Source organism: Pyxicephalus adspersus, chromosome 7, assembly GCF_032062135.1.
Source record: "Pyxicephalus adspersus chromosome 7, UCB_Pads_2.0, whole genome shotgun sequence".
Taxonomy (NCBI): Eukaryota; Metazoa; Chordata; class Amphibia; order Anura; family Pyxicephalidae; genus Pyxicephalus; species Pyxicephalus adspersus.
In genome coordinates, this window is record NC_092864.1 from 68,922,292 (window position 1) to 68,941,228 (window position 18,937).

At 37.0% G+C, this 18,937-nt stretch overlaps 2 protein-coding genes across 4 annotated transcripts; one reads left to right on the top strand and one right to left on the bottom strand.

Annotated features, from left to right (window-relative positions):
- Positions 1 to 738: 738 nt before the first annotated feature.
- Positions 739 to 6,219, bottom strand: POLR3K (RNA polymerase III subunit K). The gene is made up of 3 exons (XM_072418896.1): positions 6,062 to 6,219; positions 4,378 to 4,465; positions 739 to 1,955 (listed from the first exon to the last, which is right to left on the bottom strand). The coding sequence occupies exons 1-3, from the start codon at positions 6,170 to 6,172 to the stop codon at positions 1,828 to 1,830; spliced, it is 327 nt and encodes a 108-aa protein (XP_072274997.1). The 5' UTR covers positions 6,173 to 6,219; the 3' UTR covers positions 739 to 1,827.
- Positions 6,220 to 6,276: 57 nt separating this feature from the next.
- On the top strand, positions 6,277 to 17,651 carry SNRNP25 (small nuclear ribonucleoprotein U11/U12 subunit 25). Of its 3 annotated transcripts, none has more exons than XM_072418900.1 (7): positions 6,277 to 6,342; positions 8,815 to 8,994; positions 10,618 to 10,708; positions 12,147 to 12,252; positions 14,266 to 14,340; positions 14,954 to 15,018; positions 15,967 to 17,651. In XM_072418900.1, the coding sequence occupies exons 2-6, from the start codon at positions 8,818 to 8,820 to the stop codon at positions 15,009 to 15,011; spliced, it is 507 nt and encodes a 168-aa protein (XP_072275001.1). In that variant the 5' UTR covers positions 6,277 to 6,342; positions 8,815 to 8,817; the 3' UTR covers positions 15,012 to 15,018; positions 15,967 to 17,651. The 3 variants fall into 3 exon arrangements, with proteins under 3 accessions (XP_072275001.1, XP_072274999.1, XP_072275000.1); XM_072418898.1 differs by having other exon boundaries at positions 6,322 to 6,849; XM_072418899.1 differs by lacking the exon at positions 6,277 to 6,342 and adding an exon at positions 8,100 to 8,380.
- Positions 17,652 to 18,937: the final 1,286 nt, after the last annotated feature.

Genomic DNA, 18,937 nt, shown 5'->3' on the forward strand with positions numbered 1-18,937 from the left:
TAACAACAAAATTATTCAATATACAGACCTTATGATAAACATATACATAACCAAAAAGGAAGCTGATTTCACAGAATCATGTAGAAAGTACAATTCAGCAATAGTAACAGTCTGTTAATAAGAGATTAGCTCAAAAATTGCAATTGCCAAGTTTTGCAGAAGAGAGCACAATTTAGTAGAATGATCGAGTACACCTGTATATAACCCCTCCATTAACCATAAGGGTTACAACTTTATCTGTAAATCAAGATATTTCTAGACCTTCTCGAGGGTCTATCAAATTTTTGTACTCTGGGGAATCCTGAAACCCAATCCATGAGGACCTTATCTGAGTAAATTTCCCATTCCTTCCATGGCACTGAAGGCAGGGACGGGCTTTTAGTGGGATCCCATATTAGTGGGATACAGGCCTTAGCGGCTGTCAATAAATGTTTTACAGAACGTCAGATCGCCATGTACCGATAAATTCTGACATTTGATCCTGACTTTCAACCAGAAACCCTTATGTATAGGACACAACCAAAATATGCGAAATAGTGTTCCCTTGTCCCTGTTAAATCTTCAGCACAGCTCTGGGAAAAAGCAGTGAAGTTTGTCTGGAATTCTGTACCATCTAGATAGTATTTTGTACCCCAACGATTGGTAGCCATTGTGTACCGATGTATGTTTTATTAACATTCACTTGCCCTTGTGCAAGTCAAACTGAAACGATGTAACATCCAAAAATTACTACAAAAGGGCAAACTCATAGACTTTATTGTTTCAGTTACATAAAGCACATACTTTACAGACCTCGAAATCTAATGCATAATAGATACCAAAAAAAACTAAAATTGAGTTTGTCCATCTTTCTTGTTGTGCCATGACCCCGATCCTAACTGGCCACAGTCAGCAGGACTTGCTCAGTTTAATGTGATTAAATACCTTTGACTGAAACAGTCTGTTGTGCATACTAAAAGGTGAATAGTTTGCCATCATGTGTTTTGGTAGGCTGTGAGAATATATATCTATATATAGGTAGGTACAAATATATAGGTAATAGGTAGGTAAAAAACCTTCTTTACATCCACCTACACAAAATACAAGCATTTAGCTATTGTACCAAAGGTCTAGCCCAACTGCAAGGGAAAATTATTTTTCCTATTTAGTACTTGTAAGCAAGTTAGTATTTGTAAAGAATTCCCAACATTTATTTATATATTTTAAAATGTCAAATACACAAAAGTGTTTAGAGCATTTTTACAAATAAAAGTATTTTTTTTTGGTATTTGCAGCCTGCCCCTGCTCTTTCTGGGCAAGGCAGGATAGTGGACGGTCAGCAATGGAAGACCAGGGCTGTCAGTGACAATACCATCTTGGAATCAATGCCTGCTAAAAAAAATATTATTCTATAGACTGCGGGCAGGAAATAATTAAGCAAGGGTGTGGAATAGAAACATAATTAACTACAAAGGCAAAACCTGTCTCCTTTGCACAATGCTATAAGAACCTTTGGGTGATGGAATCTGCCAACACTCACTTAATTCAAGGGCTGGGTTAAGCTGTGATATACATTTCCATGGACTTTTACTCATCTCTTATTCTAGTTTTCAAAAAACAAGTACACAATTTACATATGTTTGAAATGTTAAGTGGGTACACTATTCATTACAATATATATTTATATTTTACTCTTCAAGAGAGACAACCCTAAATGTACAAAAACCTGCTCTGTGTCATGATTAGGCAGACATATACAAGATAAACATGTCTGATACAAACAAAAATATGCTTTATTGCTCTTTCTACAGTAAAATAATAAATGGTAGCCAATAATTAAAAAATAACTTAATCTCTCCATCTATGTCCACACTGTGAATTACAACATTTATAAAATGTAGTCATCGGTTCATCAGCAGAACGAGTCTGGAGCTGCATGAAATAGGCACGTGGATGTTCACATTTCGGACATGTTTCTGAAATAATATAAAAAGTAAAAAAGATTATAATGGAGAACAAACAAAAAACAGATTACTGTATATTTTTAATACATTATGAAAAAACACTTATTGTAAAGGAAAGTGGGTGGATTGGTGCACAGCAATAATAACAAGCTAAAGCTCTGCTCAGGGGTTGCATATGAATGTCAACATTTTTTCACATAGAATAATATGATAGGCAAGCATCAATAAACAAAAATGTATAAAACCTAGCTTAAATGCTGCTAAAATACAACCTGTAAGTAGTTGATTGGTAATATTGGTATTTATTGTTTAAGTGAACCTGGGTGACAATAAAGGCAAATCAAAAGGCTTAGGCTACGTACACACGTCAGATGATTCTTGTCTGATAATCGTGCTCATCGTCAGGACGGATCAAAGGACGAGGAACGATCATCATTAAAGTGAAGGGGAGAGAGCGCAGCAGGGTGCCGCTCCATTGTTCTCCCCCTCCCCTCTCTATAGGGCAGAAGGGTGCTTTATGTACAGCATAATTCATGCATCGTGCAGTCTATTGTAATTAGAAAGGACTGTGAAAGATCCTTTCCAATGACAATTATTGCATGTGTGTACCCAGCCTTACCCTAACTTAGCCCACCCCAGCAGCATACACCTATCCTGCTTCCACCAGAGTTATCATTAATATTAATATTAAAAAACAGGATTTATATAGCACCAACATAATATGCAGTGCTGTACATTAAATAGGGGTTGCAAATGACAGACAGATGTGTCGGAGTTTCAGGGACAAGACTATTGACTCCACAGGTGAAACAACTGATTAGCCCAGTGCTGAGTGAGATCCGCAAACTTGTCTATACCTGGAATTGGCATATTAAAAGGATAGACAGTGGCTAGATTCTTAAATGAGCTTGTAATCCCTTCACTACATAAATACGTAAGATTAGAGGCTAGATTTCCTGCAATGTATTATACAGCAGAAGGATAGTTCACAGTGATAGAACAGAGAGAAAGTCAAGTAAAGAGAATAATCAAATAGTGAACCACAAACCATCGTATCTTTTAGATTGTAAGCGCCTCTCCTCCTGGGTCATTAGTTGTATCTGTCTGCCATTTACAACCCCTATTTAATGTACAGCGCTGCTTAACATGTTGATCCTATATAAATATTGTTAATAGTTATTAATTTCAATAATATTAATAATAATCTTTAAATGGGTGGTCTCAGTATTTCTTGCAGCTCTCCAATTTAGAGTGAAAAGATGTTACAAGCTTGATAACCTCACCTGCGTTTGCCAGTTTTTCCAACCCCAGGCACCATCGCTTTTTTTCTGACTTTTTTTGGGCAACACAGATCATACTTTTTGTACGCCTAACTTTCTATTATACTTTACAGTTAAAGGACATCCAAGGAAAAAAAAAATTTAATAATACACAGCTCTCAAAATAAAGAGAACTCTGAATTCACATATCAAATTTTGATGACTGAAATATTCCAGATAAAAATCTTTGATATATATTTATGGTGTAAATGTTTTAGATCAAAATTACTCAAGAATGGTCAATGGGAACCAAAATCATTACCCGACTGAGGGCTGGATTTAAAATCACACTAAAAATCAAAGTAGAAGGTTGTTTACACCAAAGGTGGTAACCCAGAGACTTTGAGAAGGGATAGTTTTCCGTGTGCCCAGCCTGGGAATTACAATGAGAAGGTGAGTTTTTAGGGATAGAGAAAGGACAGGCTTTTTTAGGGCATGGACTGTTTTTTTTTATAAAACAATAAAGTTAGGAGAACTAAGCTAGGCAACAAATAAGCGTATGGTACAGGTAGTTTAGGTCCTGTTCAGACAGCAATAGTTTTGTTTCCCACCCGACGCGTTTCGCCTAATAAAAACTCACCTTCTCATTAAAAATCAAAGTAGAAACTGATTTTCATCACACAGACTTATTTAATGTCTCAGTAGTGTGTATGACTTTCACGTGCCGGTTTGCATTACTGATAATGTTTGGTCATGCTTGATGAGATGATGCATGGTGCTTTGGAGGGGGGCTGGGGATGTCTTCTTCCAGAACTGAGTCAGAGCTCCTGGACATTCTGCAACACTACTTGGCAGGTTTGGATGCACCGATAGTTAATGTCCCAAAGTCTCGATCTTGGATTTAGTTCTAGGGATTGTGGGGCATCATTGCCTTTGTCATCCAGGAACTGCCTACACATTCTAGGGTAGGGGGACAACACTTACTGTGACAGCAGTCCTGGAAGTTTATTAGGATTATTAGTGTGACCTGGAAGTTTATGAGGATTAGAAAACAACTAATCATTTTTAACTGTCCTGTATGAGGCTTTGTAATAAAATATGTCACATACAATTTAAATCTATTAACACAAAACACAGTAAACAAGATCCACGTATATCAAACAATTATGACTAACCTGCAGTTGAATCAACATTTTCCCATGCTGCAGAGCCTCCCAAAACGTCATCAACTTCCTTGAGTTTAGGATACTTTCTGCTAGTGACCTGAGGCACAATAAACAAAATAAACTATTAACATATGGTATATATGGATAGGCATTACAATGCAGTGTACATAGTGCAGACACCCACTTAGGCCCAGTTTTTGTTGTGCTTAACCTTCTGGGCGGTTCATTTCTGTCCAGATTTATTGCATTCAATACAGGTATTTTGTATTAAATGCAAAAAATGCAATACAAAATATTTTGAAAATCCCGCCACGTCCTTAGCAGTGGCTGTCTGTATCAACTTCACCAGGAACTCCCGGGGAATGTCAGCGCACTCACCGGTGGAAAGATCGAGGACGCGGCCAGAGGATGCCCAGACACTGGAGTACACCAATGGGACCAGGTAAGGCTTTATTTTTTACTTTTTTTAACTACTCCAAGTGTGACTCTGGGTTACCGCTTTCAGCTTGTTCTTTTTTTTTTTTCTTACCCCAAGTCACACTCGGGGTTACTGCTGGGGAGGTTAAAGAAAAACTAAACTTAAAACAAGAAAAAAAACACACCTTTAATCCCGCAGATCCCTCGATGGCACTGGTCATTCTTACGATCCGGGCCTACATTGAAAAGGGTGCAGCACCTCCTCTCTGAAGCGTACCTAAACTCTGAATATTCATTTTACATAAAAGGATAGACAACCTTTATGCAAGGAAAAAATTCTGTTAGTTTGTGCAACACACTTTCTTTTTTTTAAAAGGGTGTTGCACCTCCCCCTTAAATCTCGATCGCCCAGGAATGGGAGTGTCCTGGGATAGCTACGTCACGCATCTCATGAGGCTCTTGGCTGCATGGGAAGAAGGAGCCCTTTCATCAAAAAGGGAAAAAATGAGCAGTGAGAGCAGCAAGTTTTGTTACCAATCTACGTCACCCAATCTCGCGCCTGCATTGGGTGATGTAGGAAGAAAAAGCCGGAAGAAGAGGAGAAGATGACGCAGGATGACATGGGACCCAAAAGAAGAAACCTTCTGACTAATGGACTGCTCTGGGGGATTGAAGGTTAATGTATTTTTTTTTGTTTTGGGTAGCTTTGGGTTTACTTCCTCTTTAAGACTTGATCGCCGCGGTTAATGGGGGCGCAGAGCCTCCCGGGATACCTATGTCACAATCCTGGGAGACTCTGGCTGCTCCTTGTGCGCATGCCGTGTTCTCGGGCATGGGCAGAAGGGGCATTCTTCCACCAAAGAGAAAGAGATGCCAATCGCACGCATGTGCAGTGAGATCGGCGCTCTCTTTTTTTCCTCTTCATAGTGGCTACATCACCCGTTCTTTCACATGCGCAGTGCCAGATCAGGTGCCATGCCAAGAAGACAGAAGAGGAGGCAGAAGATGGCGGCGCCCAGCACTTCCTCCACACCGGGACGAAGAGGAATCCCGGAATGATGCAGGAAGGACCAGCGCCATCGAGGAATCTGTGGTAATAAAGGTAAGGGTAATATTTTTTATTTTTAGTTTAGTTCGGCTTTATTCACAGTTTTACAGTATTAGCATTTTCCCTTTAAAGCTTCAATCCCATGTAAGCCTACACATGACAACAGACCATACTATCATCCTATGACCCCACACATGTATCTAAACAGAATGGCGATTGAAGCATTACCTTGCGGTTTATGTTATGCACATATGGACAGGTATTACAGGCGAACCGGTAACATTTCTGCCCCTCTTCCACGATAAGAACATTTCCACACGTCGGACAGAACAACAGCATGTTTAGAGAACCAGGAAGACATTACAATCACTTCCGCCCTCATGAAGCAAAACGTGACGCAGTTCCGCCAGTAGGTGTCAACGTGACATCACTTCCGACGACTTGTGATTTGTTGGTCGGGAGCGGAAGTAGTATTAGTAGTATGATTGTTAGAGAGTGCTGTACAGTAGGTGAGTGGAAGAGACACAGGGCAGAGTATTGTTTATATTATAAATGGAGGCCGAGGAGCGCTATATTGTGTTATTATGCATGAGGGACAGGGGCTGCAGTATACATGTGTTCTATAAGGAATAGCAATGGGTTTAGTGTGAAACATACAACAGGGACAGCTTAAGTTGCCTTTAAATACTAAAGAGTTTTACAAATTACTTTTTGTGATTCCATTGCAGAAAAAAAGGAATACCTTTATGCGGCTGCACATTGTAATGCTTTGCATTGGCCGGGCACAACACCTGCGCCGCTGCTTAAAGAGGAACTAAACTCAAAAATGCCTAAAACATAAAAAAAAAAAAAAAATTACACCTACCTTCAATCCCGCAGCGCAGTCGATCGGTCCGGAGGTCTCTTCCAATGGGTCTCGCAACGTCTCGGTATCCGTTGCTGGGTGGCATCATCTCGCCTCTTCTTACGGGTTCTTCTTTTATTACCTGAACCGGGCGCGAGATCAGGTGACGCAGGTAGGAAAAAAAACTTGCGGATCTCACTGCGCCAGATAGGCAAATTTTGCTCTTTTCACGAAAAGGCTCCTTCTGCGCCTGCCTGAGATGTTTGGGTATGCACAGAAGGAGCACTCAAGAGCCTCCCGGGATGCGTGACATAGGTATCCCGGGAGGCTTTCATTCATTCATTCTCATTCATTCTTAATTACCTAGGCAATCAAGAAAAGAGGGGGCAGTGATGCACCCTTTTTTTTTTTTATAATGGTCGTGACACTTAAAAAACAGAATTTATAGCTTCCATTAAATGTCTGAGTTTAGGTACACTTTTTTACACAAACACAATTGCACAAACCTTTAATCCCTGCTCGATGGCTCTGGTCCTTCCCATGATCCAGTCCCATGTTGTCCTAGAATTACTCTTCGTCCCAGCACGGAGGAAGCGCTGGGTGCCACCACCTCCAGTCTGCTCTTCCATCTTCTTTCTACGTCCCGTGATCTGGCATTGCATAGATGTAAGATCAGGTGACATAGCCGCTGTGAAGGGGAAAAAATGAGAGCTGATCTCACAGTGCGTGCATGAGATAAGCATCTCTTTCCCCTTGGTGGAAAAAAAAAGCCCCTTCTGCACATGCCTGAGATTAGGGTATGCCCAGAAGGAGCAGCCAGAGCCTCCCAGGATGCGTGATGTAGGTAGTTTTGATTACCACAAAGGTACAGTGCGGCACTTTTTTTTTTTTTTTTTTTTTTTTTAAACTAGAAGTTATGTCTACCCTTCTATGTGAAGTAAAAATTTTTAGTTTAGTTATGCTTTAATGTGGCACTGACAACTTTCCTTACACAGCAAAGGCAAAGAATCACATATTGTAAGAATGGCCAGCTTTGTTTTCTATGTAACATCTGATGTGTGCAAGGTGCAGTGTTCCATTCTTACAAATGGAAAACAGTGCTGGACATTAAAGCTTATCCAAACTTAGAATTTTCACGTTACATAAAAGGGGAGATCAGAAAGTTTTTTCCAAACTTAGTCACCCGATCTTGTGCCTGTGTTGGGTGACGTAGGAAGAATAGAGAGAAGATGGCGGCACCGTCCCGAAGAAGGATGCTGGGACGGCACGGGACCTAATGGAAGAAACCTCCAGATCAATCGACAGCTCTGAGTATACTTCCTCTTTAAATACCCAATTTAGACCCCCCCCGGAGTCTGAAGTTTACCATGTATTTGAGACCACTGTATTCCTGGACATTACACTAGCAGATTTATTATAGAAGATGAGACAGATTTTCACTCTAAACAGATACAGAATTACAGCGGACCTCAACTTAAATATTTACTTTACATGAAAGAGTAGATTTTTTTTATTTATTTATTTTTGCCATTTGGGTTACTGAGGTTATTTTACTTCATTTCTGGTTCTGTTTACTTATTAGGAAGTAAAGAGAGAACAATAAAAACCTGACATGATCTACCTATTCCCCATTCTACTTCGTAAATACATTACATCATTATACATTTTTTTGTCCAATTCCCATCAGAGTAACTGTACAGCAGGTGAGTTAAAATCCTTATTGTGGTTAGAGATACAGTGATAACAACCTGACATATATTTTTAAAACCTTCACACACACACACACCAGCCAAATTGAAAAAAAGGTAACATTTTCTAGTTTAAAAAGATACAGAGAGCAGCTATTAGGAGCATCCGGTTACTTCTGGCAGAATAGTAATAGATAGACAATATCAATAGGCAAAGGCTTGTAGCATTGTATGTTAGAAATGCGTATATAACACTTTTTGCTTAAAGCAAAGTTTGTTTGATAAAAGATGACATACTCCAATTTTAAGGGAAAGCTTTCCTTTTCAGACAGTTTATGGTAAGATTAGCATACAAACTGGAAACTGGGGACATTTCAATTGAAAGCAGAATATTTAAATACAGACTTTTGGTGTATGAAAACTAACGTATTTTCTTTTTTTTTGTTAAGGAAATGGATGGTAATGTGAAAATTAAATCCGAATATGACAATTACAAAGAAAATGAATCCAATGTGTTTGAACAAGAAGATGCAGAAGAGGAGCTTCCTCATGCAGAAGTTGTAGACATATTCCAGGAAGGCTTAGCAATGCTGGTGCAGGATCCTTTACTATGTGACTTACCAATACAGGTAAAAAATAAATCTTGCTGCAAAGCAACAAATGTCATACTTTTGTTTATTTAAAGCCTATTTTTAGGCTACATACACACGTGCAATAATTGTTCTTGGAAAGGATCTTTCACAATCTTTTCTAACAACATAAGACTGCACGATGCATGAACGAGCGCCATACCGTACATACAGCACTGTTTTGCTCTATGGAGAGGGGAGGGAGGAGAACAAAGGAGCGGCACCCCACGGCGCTTTCACCCCTTCACTTCCTCCAGGATCGTCCGTGGATCCACCAGGAAGGTCATTCAGACACTGAACGCTGTATACACAACAGATTCTTGTCTGATACCATGCCTGAGGCGATTATCGGACGAGAACAATTGCATGTGTATACCTAGCCTAGCTGCTTTCTTTCAAAATGTGTTGAGTCCCTTCCTCCAAAGATTTACGTTTGTTTTAAACAGTGCTTATTTTCTTTGGTGCAAAATCATACCAAGAATCCTGCGGCTGTCATCTTGTCATGAGATTAAGAGTTTTACCTTGTGCCTGTTTTCAGATTATAGACAGTACATTTTCTTTTGTTGTTAACAAGCAACAGGAGTGAATTAAACAAGCAATCACTTACCTGTAGCTGCATATACAGTAAAGTTACTTATTACTGAGAAATGCAGCCAAGTTTAGGTTGACATCTAACAGTTTAGAAACAACTGCTGGTTGCTTATTTTAACATACATTTGTGTATTTTGAAGATTACAATATTTATTTTTTTCTGTTTACAGCTATTGAAGTGAACAAAAAGTGTTTTTAACACTTGTTCAGAAAATAAATACTCAACACAAGTAACACAATCAAACAGTTTTTTTTATATTTTGTAGAAAGAAAGTTGTTCTTGGAACATATAGCCACCACATAGGGACAGTTTTAAAGAAAAAAATCTGATTTGTAATACAGGTCACCATGTGCTCTTTTAATTTATTGGCCATGTCAACAGTATAGATGCCCTTTATAGAAAAACAAGGAAAAAAACAAAATTCACTAAATAAATGAGTAGCAATTTACGTCTGTCCTTACTTTAAAAATATATTGAGCCTGATTAATAAAGCTCCCCAAGGCTGGAGAGGATACACTTTCATCAGTGAAACTGGGCTATCTAGCTAACCTGGAATGGATTTCTCCAAAGTCATTAGCTTGCAATTGTTTTGAATCCTGGACCAAAGCCAGGTTTGCTGGATCACCCAGCTTCACTGATGAAAGTGTATCCTCTGCAGCCTTGAAGAGCTTAATTAAATCAGGCCCAATGTTTGGAGGAAAACTATTTACAACATTGAAAGATATTAGAGCTGAACTAACCCACCTATTTCAAATATTAGACATGTTTATTAATTGTATTTTATACCATTTTTTATTCTTTCTGCAGTGCAGTGTTCTTATTTCCAGTTTACCTATAAGAGCATGCACTATGAATTCTTCATTCAAGACATGATATGGTGAAAAATGTTCTTGGTCTCCAGTTCATTTATTTGCCCCTTTGTGAGGGGGTATTACCCACATTGCACCCCTGATCCTGCACCCTGTGACACTATGGTATTCATATTTTTGTGATTTAATAATTTAAAGTTTTATTATGTATGTTTTTTTTAGGTTACACTGGAAGAAATAAATTCTCAAATTGCACTTGAATTTGGTCAGGCAATGACTGTCAATGTGTGTAAAGCTGACAAAGATATAATGCGTAAGTGTTCTATAGATATACATACTTTAATATTTCTGTGATTCCTTCAAACAGGTAAAGGTTCAGAGTAGGGAAGATGTTTACTCCTTTCATAAATGTTAAATGTAAAAGTGTTTTTTTTTTCATTATTCTTGTATTTAGTGTACAGAAAATAGTCAAACTACTCTGAATATTAATCAACTATATAAAATGTAAGTTGAAATGTGGTAGACAAAAGAGAGTTTTATGCAAAGCATAACTAAAAATTATATTAGACATAATTACAAGAGGAACTGTTAAAAAAAACAATTGTAAAATAACAAATAATTTATTAACAATAGCTTAAGGCTATTAAAACTTTATGGGAGATAATATAGCTTTTAATGAGGACCTTTATTACCATATCACAGTATCTATTTGATAATTGTTCTTTGCTTCTTTTTCCATATAACTGTCTTTATTTGTACATGAATACTAGATTTACAGCAACTACTAAAGATTGCTTTCAGAAAAAGCTGGATGATTACTAGAAGCACAGAATGTAACTGAGGATTAAAGCTTTAAAGTAAAGATAACATAGACTGTTGATCCAGGGTACATCCGATTTCCTCATGGAATCAGGAAGGAATTTTTTCCCCTGTTGGAGCAAATTGTACCAGGGTATTTTGTGCCTTCCTCTGGACCAACTATGTCCAATGGGTTTAATATATGGGAAATGTTTATTTCCCTAGAGTTTGAACTTGATGAACATATGTATTTTTTTAACCTTTTAACTATGTAACTATATACCATAACATTAACCAAATTACCAATTATCAATCATCCCTGTAAAGGTTACTGCAATTTAGTCTGCAGTGACCTACCACTTGTAGTGCTACCACTGAATGGAACAGTTAAAGAATGAGAATAAATCTTGCAATTGCTACCTCTAATACTTAAAGTTGTGATATTCAGGGCAGGTCCTCTCCTCCTCCTGTGTCACTGTCTATTCGTCTGTCATTTGCAACCCCTGTTTATTGTACAGCGCTGCGTAATATGTTGGTGCTATATAAATCCTGTTTAATAATATTAATAATAATAATAAAAAGTATACATTTTTTTCACTGATCACCTTTTTTTAATGTAAATTTATATTAAAGTTTACCTAAACTCACCTAGGCGACCGAGAATGAATGGAGCGCAAAGCCTACCGGGATACCTACGTCAGGCATTCCTGGAGGCTTTTGGGTGCTCCTTCTGTGCATAACCCAGCATCTCTGACATGAGCAGAAGGAGCCTTTTTTTTGGGGGGGGGGGGGATGCAAATCTCATTCATGCATATGGATCGGACTGCCCTGCGTAATTGAAGGTAAGTGAATTTTCTTTTTTGTTTTAGAGACTTTTTGAGTTTAGTTCCTCTTTAAGTCATTACATTTTACTTATATTTGCAGCCTGAAATGTATATTGTTTTTCATTACAGCTATTGTTGTTGTTCAAAATGCCACAGTTCTGGATTTAAAAAGAGCGATACAGAGATACATCCAGTTAAAGCATCAGCGTGAAGGGGGAATAGAGCATATTAGTTGGTAAGATATCAGAATTATTGTACAAGAAGTATAACGTGCAGAAGTAAAATGTTTATCAGTTAGTTTTAAAGTTAGGGCAGTTTGCTTAGCTGAAACTAGGTCTGTTATAAAATATTTTAAAGCATATGAGTAATCCAAAAGCACCGAATGTTTAAGACAGACTGGGTATGTTCCTAGTAGTAGGAGCACAGGCTTGTAAATCAATAGATTATCTAGATGTGTGTTCGAGAACAGGGGAGGGGGGGTATGATTTTCTTGTCCAGCATCCAACACTACTTCCTATTACTAGATCAGAGAAGAGCTGAAATACAAATGGTACAAGTGCAACTGTCTATTACGCAGAACACAACATGTTAGATAATTTAGAATTTTGTTTGTTGGGGTTTGAAAGAACAGATCCCCCTGAGGTTTTAAATGATTCAGTTTGGACAGAATTTTTGGTGGTTCTCGCGCATTCTAAATGTAATAAATATGGCAAATAAACCTTAATAAGGAGTAAGTGTAAAATAGACCAGAAATGTGTAATTGACGCACAATGTTAGTAATGCTAGGGAGAAGCCAGATCTGTACTTTAAAAGTAACAAGTGGTTCAGCTTTTATAAGAAATATGTTTGTATATATATCTTTTTGATTATGGTCAGGACCAAAAAATACATTTTGTAACTTTTTTTGTTAGGCAAGTAAGAATAGTTGCAAATGTTGTTTTAATTTTCAGCTGATAGGTAGAGTTCGTGTCCGTTTTCCAGTGTCTGTTTACCTGAGAATGTAATAGCTGAAATTGAAACGCAACTCAGAGTCAGAGATCTGACTTTACCTTTTCCTGCCTAATCTGTACGGACGTGGCTTAATGAGGTTTCATTCAGAGAAAGAGAGACTGAGGGCAGATCAATTCCAATATACTCTTGGTTTGGAAAATCCATCCCCTTGCATTAAATATTTATCAATGTTGTTATCCTAATATTACAGTCAAGATGCTTCTTTTTAATTACATTACACCATACACCAAGTTGACTTAACCACCTAACCGTTAAGCCTGACCTTGGTACGGGCTTAACATAGTTACAATTATGGATAAACCCGAACTTTTCTCACTGTATGAAAATACAGTGAGAAAAGTTTGGGTTTATCGATCACTTACCTGGTCCCGCTGCGATCGTCCATCGTCGTGTTCCAGCGTCGTCCTCCAGCGTCGGCCAGCTTAGGAGAAAAAGCCGGCCGGCTTCTTCTCCCTCCGTGCGTGTACGTCGGCGCGTACGATGACGTCGGCGCGTGTGCGGGAAATTCAAACTGAAACTCATTCACACACATTTTGTATTGGATTGAATACAAACTCATGTATCCAATCCAATACAAAATAATTCAAAATAAATACAAAGTATGTAATTGGTAAATTCAAACTCTCATTTTGTATTGGATTGGATACAGGAGTTTGTATTCAATCCAATACAAAATGAGAGTTTGAATTTTGTTCTCATTTTGTATTGGATTGAATACAAAGTCCTGTATCCAATCCAATACAAAATAATAGAAAATATATTTATGTGGTTTTGTCTATAGGTATGTGACGGACACTAGGGAGGTGTTTTAGAAAAATATATTACTATACAGTATACCGAATTATCGCATTTTCAGTATTTTTCATTTATTTATGTATTCTTGTTTAAGCTGATTTTTTGTGTCTTTTATTTAATTTTATTAAAAGTAAATTTTTTTTTACATGATTGTGTGTTTCAAACATTTTTTATATTCATGATATCTACTAGAACCCTGTTCGGACATATTTCTGTAGGTTACAGGTCTATAATTTAAAAAAAAATTTCATGAAAACCTGTAACGCTTTTGGTACAGAAATCTAGACCTCAGTGTAACGCCCAGGTGGTTAAAGACTAATACAGAGGATAGTACAGCCCCAAGCAATCAAAATCTAGCTTATTACAGTTTAACAATGGAAAACAAGTGATTTTTTATGTTTGCCACATATTATTGTTAAAAAATTTTTGATTTGGTGATTAGGAAATACGTGTGGAGAACTTACCATTTGTCGTTTGGGGGAGAAAAGCTTGACCATGATGAGAAAAGTCTTCGAGAGTAAGTGATTTTTTAAAAAGAAACTTTTAATATTTTACTTACATAGTTTTGGAAAGGAGAGAACAGGAGTCCAGAAATTCTGACCATTTTCAATAGTCTGCTCATAGATAAAGAAAAATCATATAGTCCCCAGCATGTTAAACAAAATATGTGTTCACAATAACAATGAAAGTGATTTTGTAAATGGGTCTGTTCTAGTTCACTCATAGAGACCACATTTCAGGATGGTCAATAAGTGAGTTAGTTATTGTCCCTGGAGAATACTGCGAAGAGCAGCACCAAGTCATCATGTGTTGCTTCACTCCGCAGCATTCAGTACCTATCTACTTTCAATGACAAAAAGGAGAAATACTGGGACATCAGCAGTTATATACCCCTAAAAATTTTATGTCTTAAGATATTTTAAAATTGAAAAGGAGAGGTGGGACTGGTCTATGGGGCAAGTGCTGAATGAGGATAGGAGGGGAGAGTGGTGAAGTTGGGGTTTCCTACAAATAAATGCATTAGTAGTTTATATGTAGAATTGTATTCTTGGTATTATTACCAAATATTTGAAAATATTTCTGAAAAAATATTTTATACATGTTCAGTAATTTGTCTGTTTTACCGTAAGGTATGGCATTAAAAACAGAGATGAGGTGTGTTTTGTGAAGAGGCTGAGAAATAAATAGCATCTTGGTAAGTAAGACACACGTTTACAGGTCTGGATTTATTTGCTCTTTTTTTATGAATTAAATACAATAACAGTGTAGAAGGACTTTAATTTCTAGTTTCGATTTATTCATTGTTTCTGTATAAAACTGTTTACTGGAATTTTTTGCATGTTAACTGTTGTTGAAATCATACTAGAAAATCTGCCCATATTATAGGGGAAATTTAAGGAGAAGGGGTTTTGTCATTATACATATACATTTATCTATATTATGGCATATTCACATTTTGTACATGCCTAATGTTTAGGTATGTTATTGTGGGGCAAAGACAATGTCAATATCAACAGAGGATGATAGGCAGAGAATGTTGACCATAAACCACAGGGAGGTGAAGCAAAGTGGGAATTGATCATGGACCACTTGGAGGCAGATTTGAAGCTGATGTAGGTCCACTGGGGGAGAGGATAACGTGAGCACAGACCTTGGCCTTTGGGAGTGGAGACAGAGTAAGCTTATTATAGACCATTGAGTGAAAAGGCCGAGGAATAATCATAAGTGGCAGTGTATGAGTTGTTAGACTGCTAAGAAAAAAGGTAGAGCAGGAGCTCACCATAGAACACTGGAAGTAGAAATTGGTATGACAAAATACAAAACAGTTTAGGCTATTTATTGCTTATTTGAAACTTTCAGCTGTAAACAAATAAGGAGATAGAACATGGGACCGGATTAGGGGGAGCCACATTGTGCTCTGTCATAGATCATGGAGAATCCCAGGTTTTGTGTTGTGCTTACATATCGTCCAAAAACCAGAAGATTGCATAGATGCGTTATATTTAACTTGCAATATTTGAGTGTTTGCTGTCTGACCTCACCCACCACTCTAACAGATATATTATTGTATTTTAAAAAAACGTAATCGTAAATTCAGAAATGCTATATCTCTGATGTAAATTGTTGTTTTTCATTTTTACAGGTAATATACTCCAATAAAGACAATTCCGAGGATTTTTTATTTTTATTTTTTTTTATACTGTGTTGGTGGGATACATTGAACCAAGAGATTGTAGCTTTTATAATGTTTGTCAGATAATGAACACTGGACAATACAGATAGTTGTTTTTTTTTTGGTTAATTTTTGTGTGTAACTATTACCTTTACAGCTTGGCACTAATCTTTTGTGGCATTCATTTAATTAACATTCTACAAAACTACAAAGAAATTCAGCATAAGATTCAACAGAATCTGCCCAGTAATATCATGCACTAGTCATTCTATTTATTATGTGTGCAGATTCTGATCGCATTTTTATAAATAAAATGTTAGCCAAAAAGCAAACCTTCTCAAAATTTCTGTAGTTAATATTTTTTGGTATGCTTGTTATTTTCAAGATTCACATAGCAATTACTTTTCTGTGTGTGAATATTTTCCACACTGCAACATTTATTTCACTGTGAAGTGGATGTTGTGGTGCTGCTCCTCACTTCTCTAAAAGTCCCTCTGATGTAAATGGCTCCTCCGGTCAGCAGGGAGGGTCAAGTTGGGGTTTAAGGGGTCAGTGGGCAAGAGCCCAGTATCCAAAAACATACCATGGCTCCAATTATGTGGGGTAGTAGCAGGAAGGCGTACTGTGAGGCAGTCTTTGTGGTAGAGCCCTGCATCCTGTCAGGTACTGGTGTGTTACCTGATTTGTAGGTGAGGTAAACCACTATTGTCTCGATTTATTAAAGCTCTCCTGGGCTGGAGAAGATGCCTCAGAGGTGAACCTGGGTGATCCAGCACAAAGTAGGCAGAAAATGTTGTAGCTGATGGCATGTAATAGTGAAGGTAAGAATGCTGTGTCAGGTAAGGGGATAGTTTTTATTAAATATATTCACCCCCTGCGTTAATTGTGATATACCGTAGAAAAAAGATGTATGCTCACTGAACCAGGTATGATGTTTACATGCTGGAAGAATGTTGTAATCAATCACTTTATATAGTATTTTTTTTACAAGAAAGGAGGATTGATCATTGTTCTACATGTAAACTGCCTGTCTGGTGAAGATCCATTCCTTTAAAAATACATTTGCAACATTATCTGGTTTAATAAGCCTCTGCAGAGCTTCTTCTGATGCTGTTAATTCTGTATAGATTGGCCTTATTGCACTTCACTATTTGAAATATTCAGCTTCATATTCTGAAGCTCAATTAGAGTGACCATCGGGATCTTGGACACCTCTCTCACTAAGGCCCTTTTACCTTTATTGCTCAGTTTGGCCAGGTGTTCAGCTCTTGGAAGAGTGCTGGTTGTGCCAAACTTCTTCCATTTGAGAATTTTGGACTCCACTGTGCTCTTTGGAACCTTCAGTGTTGCCATTTTTTGTAGCCTTCCCCAGATCTGTGCTTTGCAGTATTCCTAATTACTTAGCTCTGCAGGCAGTTCCTTTGAACTTGTGGCTTGGTTTTTGCTCTGATATGCACTGCCAGCTATGAGGCCTTCTATAAAGAGGGGTGGGTGACATTCCAAAGCATGTCAAATCAATTCAATTTATCACAAGTGGACTCCAATCAAGGGGTAGAGAAATGGGAGGCACCTGGCTAAATTTCCTTATTAACCTATCCAAATGTGATATTTCAGTTTTTTTTTCTTTTTAATAAATGTACAAAATTGTCTAAAAATGTATTTTCTCTTTGTCATTATGGGGTACGGAGTATAGAATAATGAGTGAAAAAAATAAAAGATTGTAGCATCAGGCTGCAACATAACAAAATTGAAAAAGTTTAAGGGGGTTATAAATACTTCCTGAAGCAACTGTTTATATATATTTTACATTCATGTATTTACAGTTATACAGTCATTTTATGTTGTGGCATTTAAGTGGCTTGTGTTTCAAGTAAATATAGGTATTTAGTACTGTAATAACTGGATATTAAACTGCAAATAATAGTTGTGTTTATAAAACAGTTTTTATATACAGTTTTTTTTTGTTATTTCACTGTAACAAATAGTTAACCAGCAAATAGGAGGTGAATATGAAAAATAAGAAAACATAGAAAATTATAGAGGAAAGCTCCATATTTTTATCAGAAGCTTAACAAAAACATCTATAGCATCTACCATTGACTCCTAGGAACTTCTTAATACTTCACTGGGTATAATAGATCAAAGGAAATTAGGAGAAAGTTATTTCAGAGTATATAATGACTTAAATATCTTACAATAATTTATTTTAAGACATTATTATTATTATGAATAATTCCTATAAATTATTATATTACCAACTTTAAATTCAGGCATGTATAGGCATAGCTAATACATATATGGGTTTGTCTGATATGACCAAATTATTTTTTTCTTTCCTTTTTAGTCATATTGTTGTGTATAGAGAAATAACAAAAAAAAGGCTTTTTACCACAGCAATGTAAGGTAAATATTTTGTATTGAAGAAAAATCAATGCTATACTACAACTACCTATTGCCCAATAATACAAAACAAACCAAGTGACCATATTACCGTCTTTACTGCTCCTCGTCCTATTCGGCTTGCTCCTACTTTCTGCTCATTTAAAAGAGCGCTCAAAACCCATTTTTTCAAACTTGCCTACCCGTCTTCTTCTACAGCGCTGCGTAATATGTTGGCGCTATATAAATCCTGTTTAATAATAATATTAATAATAATATGGTCAAATTACATCAATAGTATAAGTGCTCATATTTTACTGATGAGTTTCGTCGTAGCGACTTCTTCAGGGATCATCACAGAGACTCATACTGGTTAGTAAAGACACAGAGTATCAATTAGATATATGCTTTAATATACAGATCATTAAAGCAATAATCTTACCGTAAATCTCAAGTCTACCCACATTAGGTTGACTATATGTACAGGAACCAGTTAGTAATAGATTCGAATTAGACAGTCATATTAATAGTAAGCTTATTTGCAAATCTTTTACTTATAACA

What these genes read in the sequence shown, in the direction of transcription:
- POLR3K (XM_072418896.1), bottom strand. Translation starts at nt 6,172, where the DNA reads ATGCTGTTGTTCTGTCCGACGTGTGGAAATGTTCTTATCGTGGAAGAG. An exon ending in TGCATAACATAAACCGCAAG is followed by an intron (nt 4,466 to 6,061) that starts GTAATGCTTCAA and finishes ATTGTGCCTCAG; the next exon opens with GTCACTAGCAGAAAGTATCC. An exon ending in AAATGTTGATTCAACTGCAG is followed by an intron (nt 1,956 to 4,377) that starts GTTAGTCATAAT and finishes ATATTATTTCAG; the next exon opens with AAACATGTCCGAAATGTGAA.
- SNRNP25 (XM_072418900.1), top strand. Translation starts at nt 8,818, where the DNA reads ATGGATGGTAATGTGAAAATTAAATCCGAATATGACAATTACAAAGAA. An exon ending in TATGTGACTTACCAATACAG is followed by an intron (nt 8,995 to 10,617) that starts GTAAAAAATAAA and finishes TGTTTTTTTTAG; the next exon opens with GTTACACTGGAAGAAATAAA. An exon ending in GATGAGAAAAGTCTTCGAGA is followed by an intron (nt 14,341 to 14,953) that starts GTAAGTGATTTT and finishes TTTTACCGTAAG; the next exon opens with GTATGGCATTAAAAACAGAG.